Source organism: Amborella trichopoda, chromosome 7, assembly GCF_054954075.1.
Source record: "Amborella trichopoda isolate Santa Cruz 75 chromosome 7, AtrichopodaSantaCruz75HAP2 v2.0, whole genome shotgun sequence".
Classification (NCBI taxonomy): Eukaryota; Viridiplantae; Streptophyta; class Magnoliopsida; order Amborellales; family Amborellaceae; genus Amborella; species Amborella trichopoda.
Window position 1 is genome coordinate 31,875,394 of NC_142342.1, and position 20,532 is coordinate 31,895,925.

At 38.4% G+C, this 20,532-nt stretch overlaps 1 protein-coding gene across 1 annotated transcript; it reads left to right on the plus strand.

The window, feature by feature from the left end:
* The first annotated feature begins 866 nt into the window (after positions 1-866).
* Positions 867-14,585, plus strand: ABCF1 (ABC transporter family protein). Its single transcript, XM_006833154.4, has 6 exons — positions 867-984; positions 1,867-2,123; positions 12,170-12,243; positions 12,341-12,551; positions 12,663-12,897; positions 13,226-14,585. The coding sequence occupies exons 2-6, from the start codon at positions 1,914-1,916 to the stop codon at positions 14,275-14,277; spliced, it is 1,782 nt and encodes a 593-aa protein (XP_006833217.1). The 5' UTR covers positions 867-984; positions 1,867-1,913; the 3' UTR covers positions 14,278-14,585.
* Positions 14,586-20,532: the final 5,947 nt, after the last annotated feature.

The window sequence follows — 20,532 nt, forward strand, 5'->3', positions numbered from 1 at the left end:
AAAATCAACTTCCAATATCATAAAAAAATAATACAAACCTTGCAGATATGTGAACATTTATTTTTTGAACAAAATAAACGGTCTAGATAATTTGTTACAATATACACTAGTTTTAGAGCTTAAAATCCTATTTTTTTCACAACGATAATGTTCAAGACGATATGATACATGCAAAGGATGCTTGACGTGCGATTTTTTTTAATGAGCTAGGAGGTGAGGATGTATTTATTTTGATAGAACTGCAACACTATCAATCCATTTTCCTAAAAAACAAAGGGTAAAGTTTCAATAGAGCCTAGGCTTTATGACGACAAAATTAAGCCTCACCTCAAATCCTCTTATGGAAAGCACTTGTGGCATCGAAAATCTCCATGATGGCTCTAAAATAAAATTTGAAACTTAAACAATATTATAGATTTTACGTATATGTGAACACTTATTTTTAGGATGAATGGACGGTTTAGATTATTTGTTTCAATACATACTATTTTTAAAATTTAAAATTCTAATTTTTTTCACAACTATAATGTTCAAGTTGAGATTGTCGATTTAAATGTCAATTTTCGATGAGTTATGAGGTGGCGGTTTATTTATACCGATATCAAACCATTTTCCTGAATTAAAAGTGCAAGAGAAGTGGAATATGCTTCGGAGAGGGCGGCAGCGAAACATCAATGGTGCATGAGACGCTGATAAATCTGCCGTCCATAGAGAAACGTGACACTATCTACGGCCAGATTAAATACACGTGTATGATATCTTTTCGAACACGTGCGTTCCGGAAGTTCATGTGAAAGCAGGAAAGCAATGTTTGATTATGCGTTGATTGTGTAGATAAATACTCTCCTACCCACCGCTTCAACCCCCTCTTCTCGACCCCTCCTCCAGTGGACACTTTCTCTCTCATCCGACGAGAACCGCTTCTCTTTCTCTCTCTAACTCCTGCTATAGCACCTGCTTCCAGAGATATTTATCACTTTAAAGGTACTTTCTCTCTCTCTAAGTCATGTATTATCTTGCTCTTTCTACAAATGTATTTCATCTTCTGAATCTATTTTTTTGATCATTATTTTCTCTGAATCTTTTGTTGTTTTTGAGCATGCTTTCTTTGCGATCCACAAAAATACAGGTTTTCTTCGTCTCCCATCTTGTTATTTTTTCTTCTTGGGATTGCTTCCTTCTCTTACTTTCCTAAATGGGTATTTCGTTCAATAGGGTTTCAGTTTCTGATGCGTTAGCTTGTTGTCATTCATCCATTGCTCTTCCTTTTTGTGGTCAAAAGTAATGCTGTTTTTTTCTTTCTTGGCTCCAAGTTTGTGGGATGCCATTATCACTTAAGTTTGTGGCTTTGTAATTACTATTTCTGTTGATACAAGTTATCTTGTTCCTCAAAAAATATCCTGTTAAGTGATCTTTTGGCATTGGTCGGTTTTAGTTTTTGTGGTTCTTTGACCTAGCTTCTTTAGTTAGTCTAACAAGTTTCTCTTTTGAATGGGGATGAGTTTCTCTTTCGAATGGGGATGTGTTTTCTGTTATTTATGGTTTCCATGAAGCAGCAACTTCATATTAGTCACTAACTCAAAAATTTCATCGTGTTAGCATAAATGCGAACAAGAAATATTCCTGTGGCTTCGATTTGAGCGATGTTCTTGTGTCGCTGTCTTTTTTGGCGAATCCTCAGAGCCATTAACGTTATGTCCTTCTGTTTTGAGAGGGTTACAGATAAAATAATCAGTTATTCTTCTAGACGCTTTTCATCAATCCAAAAAAGTGAGATAATTCAATCTGACTCAATACGAGAACTAAGCCCTTTACTTTTTTTATAAGAAGTATAACTTATTATTGTTCGTTTGTTGTGGGAATTAGGGTTTCATCAGCTTGATCTTTGAAAAGGAGGATAAAGGAGAGAGAAGATGGTGTCCGATGCTAGCAAGAAGAAGGCAGCTGCCAAGAAGGCTGCTGCTGCCGCGAAGCGAGGAGGTAAGTCTGGGGCTGGGGCATCAAAGGCTGCCGAGGCTCAGAATGGAGTTGATAAGTTGGCCAATGGAGTTGGTGGGATTCATTTATCTGATCGCACTTGCACTGGAGTTCTTTGTTCACACCCCCTATCCCGAGATATCCATGTTAGTAGATTTATGGGCTTCTTTATTTGGCTTATTTGTTTCTTCTTTTAATTAGCCTCTCATGGCTGTTGTGATATCATCTGGAGTAATTGAAATTGCTTTCATAATTTTATATGATAATATTTTAAGGGTTTAATGGTGATGCAACTTGTTATTACTGTCTACTATTTATGCTGAATATCTTATAGCTTAGTGCTTTGATGCTTGATATTTAATGATCACGCTTACATCTACTGGTTCAACACTTATGTGGGGAGTATGTGGTTTCCTTGTCTCTGCAAGTATCTTCATTGCTTTAGTCTTTCCTCATATGCAGCCACATGATGAATTTGAAGGACCATGAAGGGTGGTTTGTATGTGTTGAACATTGTTGGTGCTCATCTCTTGCTCTGCCTGTCTTGTCTCTAGGCATTGTTTTTTATTTTCAATAATTCCTTCTTGTCATGTGGAATACATATTTTTTATCCATACCACTCACTTCAGATTTGTAATGAGAGTTTTAAGTTCATAATGTATTGTATGTGTTTTGTAATATTTCTCATTTCATGCTTCCTATTGCTTATGTTTTAAAGTAATCTTCAGTAGGAAATGTGTTTTCTTGGGTTATGGTATAACTTGTTTCATAGGTTTTCGTTTTTTATATCTTCCCATGATTAAAAAAGAAAGGATAAAAGTTCTGCGGTAACTTTTGCTTTGGTTCAAGACGCACACGTTTCACTTTCTTATGATCCAAACTCACGTATATGCATTTTTTTGGTGTTAATTTTTTATTGTTTTGCATTTATAGGTATTCTAACTATTTTTTTTCATGCAAATATATACACATGAATGTTGAAACATGTCCAAAACTTCAAACCATTGAAAATTTAATGAAAAACATAAACAAATCCATAGTGTATTAGTTCCAACTCTCCAATCCATACTCCATAGTGGCATACAATAATAGCCTCGCTAGCATCACAAAGAAAATTTAAATAAAAAAGGGTAAGCTTTTGGATGCTTCTTCAAACCTCTCAATTTTTTTCTATTCAAAGAAATTTGCGAAATCAGTTGATTTGGGGTGCTTCTAGGGTTTAGACTTAGAGTTTTTTTCTGCTTTGGAGGGTTCAGAACTGGGTGCTGGGAGCTTGCTTAGGTGGTCGCCTAGGCTGGTTTTTTGGGCACCCAGAGAGGGCCCCGCAAGCCCAGGCATGCGGCCTAGGGCCCTTTGGATGCCTAGGTGCGGGGTGGGGCTTTTTTTGGAACAGTGATACTTATCAAAATTTGTATGCATTGAACAACATTATCGTCAAACAATATTATCCTCACATAACAGCCCTCAACAATGGGAGATGTCAATTGGCCCCCGTACTGCCCTATATTTGTTTAGGTGACCAGAAACCGTATTGTAATTAACGTTGATATGTTCATTAAGTTGCACTCCGAAGAATCCACATGGCTTTGACTTCCATTATGGATTTGCTACTTGAATGGTTTGTTTGAAACATTGGATCAAGTGCTTTCCAAGAGGTTTACTTGATTATTAGCTTTTATGCTTCTCTCTGAGTTTTCAAGTTTAAAGAAATTCACACTCAGCTATCCTTCTGGTATTTCCATTGGAAAGTTGTTTGGATGTTCTATGCAACACTTGATTGATGCCATTCTTGTTGCTTAGACAAGGCTTGCTCCATTTCTTACAAATGGAATCCTCGAAAGATTGTTTTTCATTTCTTAGATGGTTGGAATGGTAGCTATATTTGAGCCATGCAATGAGCAGTTCACAATCTTATTGTTGCCTCCAGTTCAATTTTGTTATCTTTAGCATCACTTGGACAGTGCTTGACATTTTCATGGCTTTTGTGGATGATCGCCATTTAATTTGCATACGAGTCTGTAATTTTTAAGGAAACTTGTTCACATTTTGGGAACTAACTGCAGCATGCTATAGTATTGATGCTCATAAAATTGGTGATTTGGGTATATGTCATGAATGCACAGTTTGTGTGCTTGTCCAAATAAGTATTTTGGAACGCAACTCTATGGAATTGATTTTTTTATAAATGCATGGTTTCTAGAGATATTATTCAGTAATTTAACGGAGCTTCTAGGTATCTTTCTTATTAAAAAAAAAAAGGAAAAAGAGCTCTTAGGCTTAATGGCATCCATTAAGCAATTGCGAGGTTAGGATTTTTTTTTTGAAATATCATGCTGATGGATGTGTTAAGTGTGTGCTTTTATTCCCTGATAGAGCCATTCCATCAATGTATGGCCTTAAGGGAATTGTTCTTATATCATGTTTAAATTGTTTGGTGGAGACTGCAGCAGTTGGACAATTGGCAAGAATGTTAATTTCCAATTTTTATGACTACTTTTACTTTCTATGTAACCTCCAGGGTGATCCCGGTTATGAAGATCCATAACTCTTTGGAAAAATTAGTGATAGGATCTAAACCAAAGGGAGGCTTAAGAGATGAAACATCTTGCACCTTGACACTTGTGGCCTGCATTCTACGGTCACCTTCTGTTTGAGAAGTTGCTTTTGTTGAAACTCCCGTTGGTCCTCTAGGCTTAATGAAGTCCTCATCATTAGTTTGTATATACTTTCAGCTTTTATGGTTGTTCCTCAGTCTCTTCCCCTCTCTTTCCTAAGAGTTTCTCCTTTTCTGTTCTCAAAAAATTTCACTAATTTTATCCTAGTTTTGACGAAAACTTTTGCTCTATCCTCTCTGAATCTCATCTAAAATAGGTAGAGACTTGCCCCTTGGGGACTCATTTCTTTGTGTTACATTGAGGTACTTGTGTCCCATTTTTGACTTGGTCTCAAAATTCTATTTGAAAGGGGTGCTTATTGGCTAGCTCTGTTTTTAACCTCCGCACCACCTGGAGTACGTCGCAAAGTGTTGTATATAGCTCATTGGTCAGCATGCACTTGAAAAAAACAAAAAAATGAAGTAGTTTTGTATAGCCCATGATTTTATTCATTCACTGACACCATTGGGAGCGCACTGTTTTTGTAGTTGTTGGAGTGTATCAGTTCACAGTCCCCATGTAGTATTTATTCTTTATAATACACAATGTGTATAAGTTTAACCATTCTCAAGAGAAAGATATTCTATATGAATTTAAACTACCGTTGTTCTGCTCCCATGCACATAATATATATGATGCTCCCTTTGTACCTAATTTGATGCGGATATCATTAGTCTCCTATATTAATATTCCTGGTTGAACTGGAAATCTTTATATTCTGCAACTGTTAAGCTCTAATTCTGAATTACTATCTTCACTTCTTGATGACTGCATCTTTTAAAAGATGCACACGTACATTGTCATTGTACATGTTTGGTCTAGTAGTATTTTACCTTCTCCCCTCTCCTAGAAGCCTGTCTTCCACTGTTATCATGAAGTAAGGCATCCCCTTTCGTCTTGTAGCTCTCAGCACTTGCCAGAACATCCTATGAGAATGGGTGCCATGATCAACTTGAGTAGTCATCTATCACTAATGTCTAAATAGTTATCTATTTCAACAAAATCACAGAGAGCTTTACATGTGCAAACTGCAAAGACCCCTCATAGAGAACTGACTCCCTGCTATTACTTGTAGATTTACCTCTGTTATGCAGTACCTTATATGTCCTATCGACTGTGACTTGAAACAGATTTTCATTTTTGCACGTGATTTTCTTGTTGCTTCACTGACGAATTCAAGTGCTAATTAGGGGCTAACATCAACCTCGCCCAAGTACGCATCCCCTTCGACCAAGCCATAAAAAATCTCCCTTGACTTACTTGGAGCCCTAACTCTATCATCTCAGTGAAGGTTGTGTCCTCCTCCAGTTTGCGTATCTGTCCATGCATATGCTTCACCTAGGTTCTCACTTGATAATTGATTGCCGAACCTCTTTGATGGACATCTAGAGTTCAGTGATCCAAAAAAAATTATATATATATATATATATATATATTTATTTTCATGGATGTGGTTGCAGTTTATTTATTAAGCTTAATTGTTTTAATTTATATGCTTCCCTCTTTTGCCTAAGAAAAAATTCCACTCATCCATCATTTGCTTCTTTGATTTCTCTGCTTGCACATGTCAATCTTAGATAGGTGATGGAAGTGTCGGACAGGATGACTCCATATTAAGTCCTGGAGCTGTAAGGTCCATTGAGTTTTTTTTAAGAAAAATAATCACAAAAAAAAAAATTGAGATCATTCCCTCCTCGAGCTGGCACTCTGGCTATCCTTCCAAATAGATTGTCATGGCATGAACTAATTTTGCATTTCCCTATTGGCATCCTATGTCTCACTTTGGTGGGCTTCCCCTGAGGGGATACTGAAGGTGTATTTCCTTTTATGCACACTTCCCTCCTCATGTGGATGATCCCACTGTGTTGTTTGCTACAGGCCAAGTACAAATATAAAAATTTATGAAGTATATAAAAAGTTTATATATGCAAATATCAAAACTCAAGAATAAAAAGAAAGATTGCTGTCCAACCCCACATCCTTACGGCAGTAGCAGATACTTTGGGGTGTAGGACTGAGGATTCGTCCTCCACCTCTTTGCATTGGAAACCCAAAGCTACCCAGTGGAGCCACATTGAGACAAATTTGACTGTAGATTGGTGGGATGGAAGGGAAAGTATTTGTCCCCTGCCAGTAGCCTCACCCTCATCAAAGCTACAGTCACCAACGTTCCCATCTTCCAGATGCCCTTGTTCCATATGCCAGCCTTGGTGACAGATCGCCTAGGCAACTCATTGATGAATTTCCCCTGGGCTGGTGAAGGTGGAAGAAAATGCCATCTTATTTCGTGGGCCAGGGTTTGCACACCCAAATCTCAAGGAGGATTGGGTATCCGCAACTTGAGGCATAAGAACCTGGCTCTGCTCAGTAAATGGTAGTGTCCTTCACTACTCAGGACAACCACCTTTGGCAGACCATAGCGTGGCACAAGTACCGCTGCGAAGCTCATGCCTGGCTCCCTACTACTAGGGTCGGCCCCATCATTTCACTGGCCTGGAGATCGCTGCTCCACTGTTTCCCCCCCCCCCCCCCCCCCTCACTAGTAGCCTCTGTTTCTACCTCTGCCAAGGCCATTGGTTCCTCTTTTGGTCCCACCTGTGGCTAGTCCTGGCCCTACTCAAAGATAGGTTTCCCTATCTCTTTTGGGTCGCTCGAAACACTCTCGCCACTGTAGCATATAGCTTTCAATTGTTGGGCTGCATGAGAGTGAGGAATTCTAGCTTCAGAAGACCTCTCTCGGACCTGGAGATTCCTGAATTTCTAGCTCTATCCACCATCCTTCTCTCTATCTTCCTTCCCTCCCTAGGGATCGATGTACTTTCTTGGTCTCTTCTTTCTACAAAGCTCTCCCGCAACCTACCTCCCCTCCCAACCACCACCCCTCTTTAGTGGGTAGAGCTCGGTTTTCTCTCATCCGACCCAAGATGAAAATGTTTAGCTAGATTATCTTCTTTGAGAGAGCTGTCACTTCAGACCATCCAAAAGACATCCAGGCCTTCCTCTCTCCGCCATGGACCAAATACGGTAGCTACCTGTGCCATGCCTCTGTTGCAGCAACATTTTGGGTTATTGGTTGGAGCAACAGTCGGATTCTTAGAGGTAAATCCACTATTGTCATGGCCATGTTAGAAAAGGTGACATCCTTAGTGACCTTTTTGACCAAAAACAACAAGTCATTCCAGCATTATTCCTTTTTGGATTTCCATCTCAATAGAAGAAATTTGCTGGCTCCTTAGAGCAGCGATGGTCTCTTGTTCCTCTTTATGGAGACCACCTGAGTGGGACCAAGACCAAGTGAAGCGCAACTTCGACGGCTGCTCCCTCGGCAACCCTGCCCTGCAGGAATTGGGGATATTTTCAGAAACTCCATTGGAAATTCTATTCTCTCTTATTCCCTCGTTGTCGTAGACACCAACTCTGCCATGGCTGAAGCTTTAGCCCTTCTTGTGGCCCTACGCAAATTTCATCCTTTGTGGAGGTTTTTTTTTGAGAAAAGTTTACTGGTATTGAGTATGAGAAGTAAATATACAAAAAAAGACCCCTTAATTAGGTCGAATATCACTTAGAAGGTGAGGTAGATACAAAAATTCTATACATGCACTTTGTGATAAAGATCAAGACTATAGCTGCCAACAAAAACTCGTGAGGCCCATTCCCAGGAGTAGATGCTACTCCCTCTTCCGCTAAAGCATCAGCCAGGGAGTTGCCTTCATGCCAAATGTGGGTCATGAATTGTGGATTTGGCAAGTAATGTTGAAAATGTCATCGAAAATGTGGGCCAGCCTCCAGGGTTGAACAGCGGAGCCCAAAGCCTAAGAGATGATGGATTTAGCGTCACCTTCAATGGCAATTTGGTTTGCCCACTCAGTCTTATAAACTCTTAGGCATTCGAGTAAAGCATTGGCCTATGCTGTGGTACTATCAGCACGACCAAAGGGTTTGGAGATAGCAAGAATAGTTGAGCTAGAAGGGTCCCTGAACAATCCTCCAACCCCGGCTGGTCCTGGGTTACCCAGGGAGCAGCCATCAAAATTCAATTTGATCCAGGCCTGTTTTGGAGGTCTCCATAGCAGGTAATGAACGACCCTTGAAGAGGTGGAGTGGCATAGCACCTGCCAATTGTACTGGAAGTCCGCTGATAAGTTGGCCTTAAAACGTTTGTGGTTCTTGCTCCAAAAGATGACCATAGTTAGAATTTTTTCTTTGAGGTGTTCAGGTGAAATGCTTCCTCCTCTGAAAATTCTGTGGTTTTGTTCAATCCAAATGAACCACAGGGTGGCTGAAACTGGCCTTCCATAAGATAGTCCCTTGTTCAGGTTATGGGAGAAATTGAGAGAGGTTAAAGAGACTGGGGACAGACTGGGGGTGACCCTAGTTTAGCAAAAGAGTTTCAGGAACTGCCCCAAAAGGAATTGAGCAATGGTGCAGTGAAGAAAAGGTTCGCTCTCCTTAGCGCATAAACACATGGGGCATCGGTTACGCAAGGGAACACCATACATTTGCAATTGATCCACAGTGAGCACCCTTTGGTAAGATGGTCAGCCAATTGAAAACATGTGACTTTGGTGGGATAAAGTGCTTTGGCCGAAGAAGGGAAGGCCTGCGGGGGATTGTGAGAAGCAGCTGAGGCCAAGTAGCACGAATCCACAGAGCAACAACCCGAAGAGTTGAGTTTCCAGATGAGTCTATCCTCGCCTGTGAGAGGGAGATAGATGGGTTGCAAGAGTGCTTAGAGTTGGAGGAAAGACCCTAATCCTTGGTCATGTAAATAGTGCCTAAAAATGGGTGTCCAAGAGTGATTGTGGCTCAATTGGGTAAGTGGTCGAGGAAGGAAACAACTTTGTTTGTAGCAAGGAGAAAGAGGTCAGGGAAAGAGTACCTCGGGGGGGTGTGACCTACCCAAATATTCATCCAGAAAAGAAAAGAGTTTTGCTGCCACATCGAGGGAGGATTCTTGCATTGGCCTCGTAAAGGTCGTAGCATCGGATGATGGAGCGCCAAAAACCAGATGAGAGGCTATCGGTGTGGCAAGGGGGCATCCATCTAGATGAGTTTGATGTGGTATTTGCAGGATAGAACCTCCTGCCAATGGTGACCCTCTTGGGTAAAAAGGTGCCACCACCATCTGGATAATAGAGCAGTATTGGAGTTTCTCAAACTCCAAATGCCCAACCCACCTGTGCCTTTTGGCCTGCATACCTTCTCCCATGTGACTATGTGGTATTTGTTGGCTGAACCGTCCCTCGACCAAAGGAAATTTCTCATTAGTTGCTCTAGTCATGCAGTGATTGAGGCTGGGATGTGACAAAGGGTCATTTGATAAGATTGCCTTAATGAGCGTGGTTCTCCCAGCTGAAGAGAGGAAATGGCCTTCCAACCAGCAAATCTGCAGTCAAACTTGTCGATGATGTGTTCCCAAATATTTTTCTTTAATTTTCCTAAGCAAATGGGTAGGCCAAGGTAGGAGGCTGGTAGAGACTCTACCCTGCAGCCCCAAGATTGTGCAAATTGGGCAATAACACTCTTATTATTTAGTGTTATTCCAAAAACATCATAGGTTGGGCTTCGAGATCTTCGTCTTGCGCCTGGAGATAGGCTTGCATCTTTGATGAAATCATTAACGTTTGCAGGGATACATATATGGTTTATCAGCATATCTGGAGGGGAGGCCAACACCACAGCCGACACCCTTGCTAAAGATGGAGCCTCACAGCAGATTGTTTCGGAGTCCTTTGAGTACCTCTTTGAGCTCTATTTGTCTTTTGTATTATGTTTTTGTAATCATGCATGTATAGCATTTTGTGGGCCCTGTAGGGGTTTTTGGATACGTACACCCGCTATGTGGGTGCTTCATTTCACCGTTCTACCTCTTCAGCAATGCAAGGCCAACACCACAGCCGACACCCTTGCTAAAGATGGAGCCTCACAGCAGATTGTTTCGGAGTCCTTTGAGCACCTCTTTGAGCTCTATTTGTCTTTTGTATTATGTTTTTGTAAAATGGCATGTATAGCATTTTGTGGGCCCTGTAGAAGTTTTTGGATACGTACACCCGCTATGTGGGTGCTTCATTTCACCGTTCTACCTCTTCAGCAATGCAATAGTTAACATCCGCCCCGTGCCCCCCCCCCCCCCCCCCCCCCCCCCCCCCCCCCCCCAGCCCAAAAAAAAGGATTTTATGGAGCTCCTCCCAAAGTTCTATAGTACGAGATTCTTTGAATGAATGGTTGGAACATATTTAGAACTTGTTAGAAATTATTTTTTCTTTCCATGATAAATTGTTAGAAATGTATTCTTAGAAATGGAAAGTTAAGGACCGAGGTGATTCTATCTGGGAAGTATTAAGTTCTTCTTGGGAATCTTGGAACATCTCCTAAGAAAAATATTTTCACCTGTCACAAGTTGTGCTATTGCATCTGACTTGATTAACCACGACAGCTTTCTTAAAAAAAAGGAAAAGAAAAACAAAGATATGTATTGGCCATGATTTCGGATGTAGGGAGGGAGGGATTTTTTTTTATTGGCTGGATATTTTTAAACCTCGAATTGAGCAGCACTTGAGAACCTATAAACCACCCTCTATAAAGGTTGTCACTCTTCTTAATTTTTAGTCTCAGATACAGGGGTTGAAGAAACTTAATACAACACTCTTGCCCTTATCTAAGGGCTGTGATTGTCCCCTAAAGTCGTGTAGGTCAGTTGAGTGGTTACATCCTGATTTATGATGCTCTCAGATGTGCTAAGATTGGCACTTGTCATTTGACACACTAATTATGATCATTACTGACCCAATCATTACTCACCTATGGATTACTTCTTTGTATTATGCCTATTAAGTTTGTTTCTTGGACTAATTCTGTAAAATCTAATACCGCTTTTCGATCCTTCAGTTGACGATCCTGCATTTTCTTATAGTAGGATATGGCATATATAAATTTCATTGGGGATATCTTTACACACAAGGGAATTTCAGATAGAATTTTTGTTTTGTGAGTAGGGAGTATGTGTTTGGAATGTTGCTTCTTAAATTTCCCATTTACTTTAAACATATTGCTGAAACTCATATTTATTGAATAGTTTTGTACTCGTTCCCTGTATGCCAGTAACAACTGGATCACAGTGGTTCTCTTGATCATTAGATTTCAATGACAGCAGCATCATATCTTAATCCAGATATTATCTTTTATTATTTTTTGTGGCTATATGAAGTCTCCACGATCAATTTTGTCAATATTGATACTTACTGTTATATTTGGCGTAATTTATTGGTGGAAGTTTGAATTTGCCAGTTCCATGTTTTACTTGTGTGCATCACGTGTGTGGCTGTGTGCATGCGTGTGAGGGTTGACCTTTAATGATATCTTCTGTAATACAGAGAAATGAGGAAGGAAAAATAAAGAAACAAGAATATTGCTTGATCATTTAACATTTTTGTTTGGGAGTCAATAGAACGTGGAATGTTTCAAAGCCATAATTCTTTGTTACTGAAATGTTGATGTTCCTTCTCTGACCTTTTGTCACTTATCATCGTGTGATGCAGATAGAATCCTTATCTGTTACCTTCCACGGCCACGATCTCATAGTTGATTCCGAATTGGAGCTCAATTATGGAAGGTAAGCTGCTTCCCTGGGATCATGCATTTTCTTCACCCATCTGCGATCTCACTACATAAATGCCCAAAAGCTCTCTTAATATCTCTGTTTCCTCCAGGCGCTATGGTTTGCTTGGGCTGAATGGCTGTGGAAAGTCCACTCTTTTGGCAGCTATAGGATGCAGAGAACTCCCAATTCCAGAACACATGGATATCTTTCACCTTACAAGGGAGATCGAGGCTTCTGATTTGTCGGCATTAGAAGCGGTTGTCAGCTGTGATGAAGAAAGACTGAGATTGGAGAAAGAAGTCGAGACACTAGCTGCACAGGTCAGCTTCAGGAATGCTTGAACATGAGTTTGGGGTTTCACCATTGTTCTTCTTTCTGCCTTGGAAATAAGATTTTGAAAACTTAAATATTTATTATTTCCCTTTTATTAGGATGATGGTGGTGGAGAGGCTCTTGATCGTATTTATGAGCGTCTAGAGGCAATGGATGCATCGACGGCTGAGAAGCGTGCAGCAGAGATCTTGTATGGTCTGGGCTTCTCTAAACAGATGCAGGCCAAGAAGACTAGAGATTTCTCTGGTGGGTGGCGTATGAGAATCGCGTTGGCAAGAGCTTTGTTCATGAATCCCACCATTCTATTACTAGACGAACCCACAAATCATCTTGGTAACGAAGTTCTCAATTAATTGTATTCATGTCCACACTATTAAGTGTATTGCTTTTTTAGATTAAAAGACACTTCGCATCATGAACATGATCTAGCATCTACTAGAGACCTTGTGCTTAGTGTTTCTTTTGTTGCCTTTGTGTCAAAATTATTCAATATCTGATAAGAACATGATACTTCGATAAAATGAACTTATCCTCATTAGCTGAGAAATGAGGTATTACCTATAGTTCATAAATGTTAAATTACAAAGACTCTCTGGGATTTCTTAAGTGTACAAGAGAAATGACCAAAATGCATTTTTCTTTGAATGTGATGTCTCAACAGATCTAGAAGCATGTGTTTGGTTGGAGGAGACACTAAAGAACTTTGATCGCATCCTGGTGGTGGTCTCCCACTCACAGGACTTCCTCAATGGGGTGTGCACCAACATCATCCACATGCAGAACAAGAAGCTGAAGCTCTACACTGGTAACTACGATCAATACGTTCAAACGCGCCAAGAGCTCGAGGAGAACCAGATGAAGCAATACAGGTGGGAGCAGGAGCAGATTGCCTCCATGAAAGAGTACATTGCTCGTTTTGGTCATGGTTCTGCAAAGCTCGCACGCCAAGCTCAAAGCAAGGAGAAAACCCTTGCGAAAATGGAGCGTGGTGGTCTCACTGAGAAGGTGGTGAGGGATAAAGTCTTGGTCTTTCGCTTCACTGATGTGGGTAAGCTCCCCCCTCCTGTTTTACAGTTCGTTGAAATTGCCTTTTGGTACACCCCGGAAAACATCATATACAAGAAGCTGGATTTCGGGGTTGACCTAGACTCGAGGATCGCTTTGGTGGGTCCTAATGGGGCAGGGAAGAGCACACTATTGAAGCTAATGGCTGGGGATCTAGAGCCCAAGGATGGGATGGTGAGGAGGCATAACCATTTGAGAATTGCTCAATACCATCAGCACTTGGCTGAGAAGCTCGACCTTGAAATGTCCGCTTTGCAGTACATGATGAAGGAATACACGGGCAATGAGGAGGAGAAGATGAGGGCAGCCATTGGAAAATTCGGGCTTACTGGAAAAGCTCAGGTGATGCCTATGAATAACTTATCAGATGGGCAAAGGAGCCGAGTCATTTTCGCATGGTTAGCTTGGAGGCAGCCACACCTATTGTTGCTCGATGAACCAACTAACCATTTGGATATTGAAACCATTGATTCGCTTGCTGAAGCCCTCAATGAGTGGGATGGGGGGATGGTGCTCGTTAGTCACGATTTCCGTCTCATCAACCAGGTGGCCAAGGAGATTTGGGTGTGTGAGAACCAAGTGGTTACAAGGTGGGAGGGTGATATCATGGACTTCAAGAACCATCTCAAGGCGAAAGCGGAGTTATGAGCTAGTTTTCGAGTGAGCCCCTGGCCCTATGATTTCTATTACTTATATTTCAATGATTACCAGATGCTAGCTAGCTAGCTATTACGTTGTTGCTTTAGTGTCTACCTATCTTTTAGAGAACATAATGTTTGTATTTTAGGGATGCATGTAACGGGGGCTAGGGTCTTACCTTGAACCGCTGCACTTTTTGGTTTGGGTAGAGTTTTTCACGGCAAAATTCATGTTTTAGATCATACACACGTATTCTTTTGACATGTATTAAAGTAAAATACCTAAATTTGGATATGATACATGGAGTTTTCTATTCATTAAGTTGGATATCATTCATTGCTTTGGCTTTTCAATTTCATGATCTTTAGGTTACTCCGGACGATTGGGGCAGAACCGTCCGCCCTAATATAATCCTCCTGGGTTACAGTAATGGGTTTCTTTGCCTTTTAGACAAAGCTTTCATAGACAAGGCATCTATGAAACCAATATTCTTACCATAGAATTGCCCATGACAACCGGCGGTTACAAGGCATGCCTCTTTTTTTTATCAGTCAATTATTGACTTCCGCCCCTTTAGGACCGTGTTTTCCATTTAATCCATCGGATAAAACTCACTTGGAAGTATAATGTAGCCTGTTCAACTGGCCACTTACCAAGAACAAAGTAGTAAAAACGCCTTCTTTGTGCCTGAAAAGAATATCCAATTGGATAAGGATTGTTCAATTGACCATGCATTGAAGAATTCGAAATCCGAATTTGCCTCTTGAAAACGATCAGCGGAAAACTTTAGATTGTAAAAATCCTCTGAGAGTAGTTATCTGCGAAGGTAGTAAATCGTGCTGGAGAATGAGCATATGGTATGCTCTTGCGGGGTAATATACTCCTGCTGGAGTACATTATACACTCTCCTACGATAAATTATTATGAAATGAGGGGGTGTGCGGTTGAGTGGAAGCTGACTCGTGAAAGACCAGTTTACAAGTGTAATCTTTTACCTCAAATTTTGCGATGATGGTTTAAAATCCCGGGGGGAAATTTAGCGTATACGTGCTCCCATGGGAGCAGAATGTAAAAGGTTTTTGGTCTAAAATTTTGGGAAATACATGAGGGTTTGTTATCCCATATGATTATTTTCAAAAGAAAAAATTTAAATTTTGAGTAACATTTACATAAAGCCTTTGGACGGTCTGTATTCAATCTTCAGGCATTAGTTTTTTTCCTAGTATACAAAGAGTTTACTTCCGTTTTGTTTTTTTTGTTTTTTGTTTTTTGTTTTTTGTTTTTGTTTTTTGTTTTTTGTTTTGTTCTTTGTTTTTTGTTTTTTGTTTTTTGTTTTTTGTTTTTTTTACCTTGAGATTAATCTATTGGTAGTAGGGAATGCATCTTCAACATTTGAGATTTAAGAATCTCTAGTATGTGTTTTGCCCGACGGAGTAATGGATAGTATCCTCCAGCGAAGTAAGAAATCTTTTGGCATTTATCAGTCTTTGGTGTTCAAAAAACCAATTTATAATGATCTATAAATAGATAACCTTTGCTTATATTTGATACGTTAAAAATTATGTTGGTACGTGTGTATGGCCATGGGATTTTTAAATGTGCAATAATTTTCTCTTATAATTTAATGTTTATTATTAAAAAAGAGAAGCTTCTTAGAGAGAGAAAGTGTCGTTATCGAACGATTAGAAAGTAACCACCTATTTTTCAGGATTACATGATTACGTTTTATCAGATATTTCAGGAGGAAGCCATGGGGCTTTTAAATGTGCAATAATTCTCTCTTATAATTTAATGTTTATTATTAAAAAAGAGAAGCTTCTTAGAGAGAGAAAGTGTCGTTATACCCATTTTTCAGGATTACATGACCACGTTTTCTGAGAGATTTCAGGAGGAAGCCGAACAGTGGAGAGGTTTAAGAGGGTTTCATAGCCATGGAGAGGTACACATAAATTTACAGAGTTCTCACAGTTCTGGTAAAAGCCTGATCTTTGCGATTGATAGTCTCATGACTCTGCCCACAAATCTTAGGAGTGGGTCCATCTCTTCCCTCAAGTTTTTCAACATTGGTATCAAAGTGGGTTGTGGAAGCGTGGTGGGCTTGTACCCTACCGTTCCCAGGTTTCATTATTCAATTATTTATTTATTTATTTAATTTTTGCTCATAACCCACAGGTCCCAGGATCGAAATCGATTATTTGGTTTCCTGTAAGTTTAAATCAGCATTAAAAAAAAATGTTACCTTGATGATGAGCAAGAAATAAAGGCCTGAGAGAATAAAAAGTATATGATGTTTCTCTCTACCTTTTGATAGAAATCTCCTATTTACAAAGTGCGTATATCAAAAGTGCATATGGTTTAAATCAAAGTGCGACTGCTTTTGTTGCTGTAACAAAGGACGCCAATTAACTTGCAAAAGGTATAATAATTTATGAGAGGAAATAGAAACAGATTGATATCAAAGGATTTCAACTAATTTTTACAACAATAAGATAAACCTAACAATGGAACAATTATCTTAGAGATAATAACGAATAAATAATAAATTGACTCATGGCATAAATAATAAATTGACTCATGGCTTATGAAATCAACTTTATCAGAGAAGACAAATTTCAATAGAGTAAATAGAGAATTGATAAAATAAATAAATTTAAGAGGTATTGTTCAATAAAATATAAAATAAAAAATAAATTAATAAAAGGTTGCTGAAATTTAGAGTGAGAAAGATAAAGACATACATAATTGCTGAAAACCAGTTGGCTTGCACCTTTCTTTCTTCCATATTTTATTGCTGAAAATTAGTGCATAATTTTATTGGATTATTGAAAATTGTTATGCACACAACAACTATTCAAGTAAAGGTTGTTATATCATTTGCACGCATTTTTTTTTGTGGCTTATAATTTAGGGATTTACTACATATTTTATTTGCATAATAATTGTCATTGCATTGCATAATTATCCTATGCTTGGGTCTTTTTAAGTTAAAAAATTTCATGATCTTGATTTTGTGAATTCATTATTTTTATGATTATGCAATGCCATATTTTTGTTGAAAATATCAAAATATCATTGTAGACTCTCTCTCTTGGGCAAAAATATTCATATATTCATGAAACTTATTTTATGCAATATTTGACATAAAGTAGTTGTTGCCTTACTTTATTATTATTTTTTTGCATCACAGCAGTGCGAACATAAATTGTTCGAGAATTTTTTTTTTTTGAGGTATCAACTCATTGAGAGTCGACAAACCTATTAAGTTAACTAGCAGACAACCCTTTCTTAAATACAAATTTTTTTTTTTTTAACTTTAAGGTATTATCTAAAAATTTAAAATGGCATCTAGGCTAGTCACGTCAGAAAAACTCAATGAGACTAATTTTTCTATGTGGAAAAGAAAAATTGGATATATTCTTTTTCACGATAAGGTAGATTATGTCTCAGAAACAAAACTACCAGTTTTAGAACCTAATGCCAATGGTCAAGCCAGAAGGCGACTTGAAAAGTTGTAAGAAGATGACAAAATAGCTAGGACTACTATGTTGAGCTTTATGGAAGATGATTTAATTAGAGTCTTTGAGGATTACACCACAGCTCAAAGTATGATGTGCGCCCTATCTAAAAAGTATGGGACCACTTCTGAGACCCATGTACAATTGTTGTTAGAAAAATACAATTCTTACAGAATGAAAGAAATAGACTCAGTGACCGAGCATGTCAATAAAGTGATAGTGCTTACAAAGGACCTTGCTGTAACTGTAAATCCAATCCCCGAACGCATGCAAGTGTCCATTGTCCTTAACAGTCTCCCTCCATCTTGGGAGTCTGTTGTAATTGCATTGAATCATTCTACACAAGGGATAATCATGTTAAATCTTCCCATGCATCTTAGTATTGAAGCTGAGAGAAGAATGATGAAGAAGTCAAATGAGCTCCACTTTGCCCAAAGTTCATCTTCTCATATCCCCAAGAAACCTTTCAATTATCAGAAAAATAATAGGCATAAAGAAAATGGGAGAAATTTTTAAAATCAAAAGAATAAGGTTGAGAAGACCTGTTTTTATCATAAGAAAATTGGCACGTCAAGTTTAATTGTCTTAAGCTGAAAAATAAAAATAGGAACCAAAATAACAACCCTACTCAAAATAATCAAAATAAGATAAAGGATTTAATCTGCGTAGTCCTAGAATCAATAGTTGCCGATCATGACTTGAGAAATTAGTGGGTCGACTCAGCCTCTACTCGACATGTCTCGAGGATCAAGGACGGATTCATAGAATAGGAAGAGATTACAACCGATAACCAGCGGATTTATATGAGAAATGACACCTACTGCGATGTATTAGGTGTTGGTACTTTCAAGCTATGTTTATCAGGAGGGACAAATCTCTTATTGACTGATACATTATATGCGCCCAATATGAGGCGCAATTTGATTTTTGTCCCTAGGTTAGACGACAAAGGTTTTGAAATAAGGTTCAAGTCTGGTCGAGTTACCATTGAGAAGCATTCTAGAGCTTTGGTGTACGGTACTAAAGTTGACAATTTATACCGACTGAATATTAACGAAGACTCATCATTTTCTGGTTATATTGATGCTTTTATGTGTATGGATGATCTATATGTATGATACTTAAGATTAAGACATATAAATAAAGATAAAATGAGTCAAATGGTTAAAAGATGCTTGCTCCCCAATTTAGGAGAAATTGTATTCAAAACATGCGAGCCATGTATTTCTGGTAAATTAACTAAGGAGTCTTTTTCTAAAGGGAAAAGGTCTAGTGAACCACTTAGTATTGTTCACTCTGATATATGTGGCCCATTAAATGTGAAAACACATAGAGGCCTGAAATATTTCATAACATTTATAGACGATTATTCACGTTATAGATATGTATACCTAATTAGTATGAAATCAGATGCATTAGAAACATTTAAAGAATATAAAGCTGAGGTAGAAAATCAGTTAAGTAGACATATTAAAATTCTTTGAACAGATAGAGGAGGTGAATATTGCTCCGTCTTATTTTCTGAATTTTGTAAGGAGCATGGTATAATTCACCAAACAACTATGCCATATACACCACAACAAAATGATGTAACTAAAAGGAGAACTAGAAGTCTAATGGACATGGTTTGGTCCATGATGAGCCATTCAAATTTATCACCTCATTTTTGGGGTGAGGCTCAAAACACTGCAATATATATCATTAATCGTGTTCCAACTAAATTTATAGACTTGATCCCATATGAATTATGGACAGGTAGGAAACCTGACCTTATTATCTTGAAAGTTTGGGGTTCTTGGGCACGTGCTTATACCACCACAAAATAGAGATAAATTACAAAATAAAACTATAAAATGCTCTTTTATAGGTTGTTTATAAAATTCTAAAGGGTATAGATTCTATAACTATGTTACTAGATCATTAGTAGAGAATCGTGATACTCATTCTTAAAAAATATAGATGATGAAAATATTTAAATAAGCCTATTAACTTACATGAAATTGATAAAGAGAAAGGTCTGGTTGTTTTTCAGACTCCCTCTACATTTGATGAGAATGATTCAATTGAATCAAGTATACTAGATAGGCCTAAAGGAACTAGAGTCCCACCTACGACTTTAGAATAATATTATGTATTTATGAATGAAGATAATTACTCTTCAATGAGTAAAGATACAATAGAGGAACCTCGAAGCTATAGTGAAGCTATGAACTCACATGACTTAGCTGAGTGGACTCAAGCCATAGATGATGAACTTGATTATATTAAAAAAAATCAAGTCTGGGAGTTGGTTGACCTCCCTAAATATAAAAAAGCCATCGGTTGCAAATGGGTCCTAAAGAAAAAGCTTAATGCAAATGGATCTATTGATTATAAAGCTAGGTTGGTAGCTAAAGGATTTACCCAACAGGAGGGCATAAATTATGTAGAAACTTATTATCCAGTAGCCAACTTTTTATCTATTAGGATCATCCTTGCATTAATTGCATATTATGATCTAGAATCATTTCAGATGGATGTCAAAATAGCTTTCTTAAATGGATAATTAAAAGAAGATATGCACATGAAACAACCAGAAGGATATGTACTTAAAAGCCAAGAAAACAAAGTATATAAACTTACGAAATCTTTATATGGTCTAAAATAGTCTTTTAGGCAATGGTACTTTATTTTTCATAATTCAATCACTGAAATTAGCTATATAGCCCATAGGTTAGGCCATTGTGTATATGTCTGGAATAATGAGAGC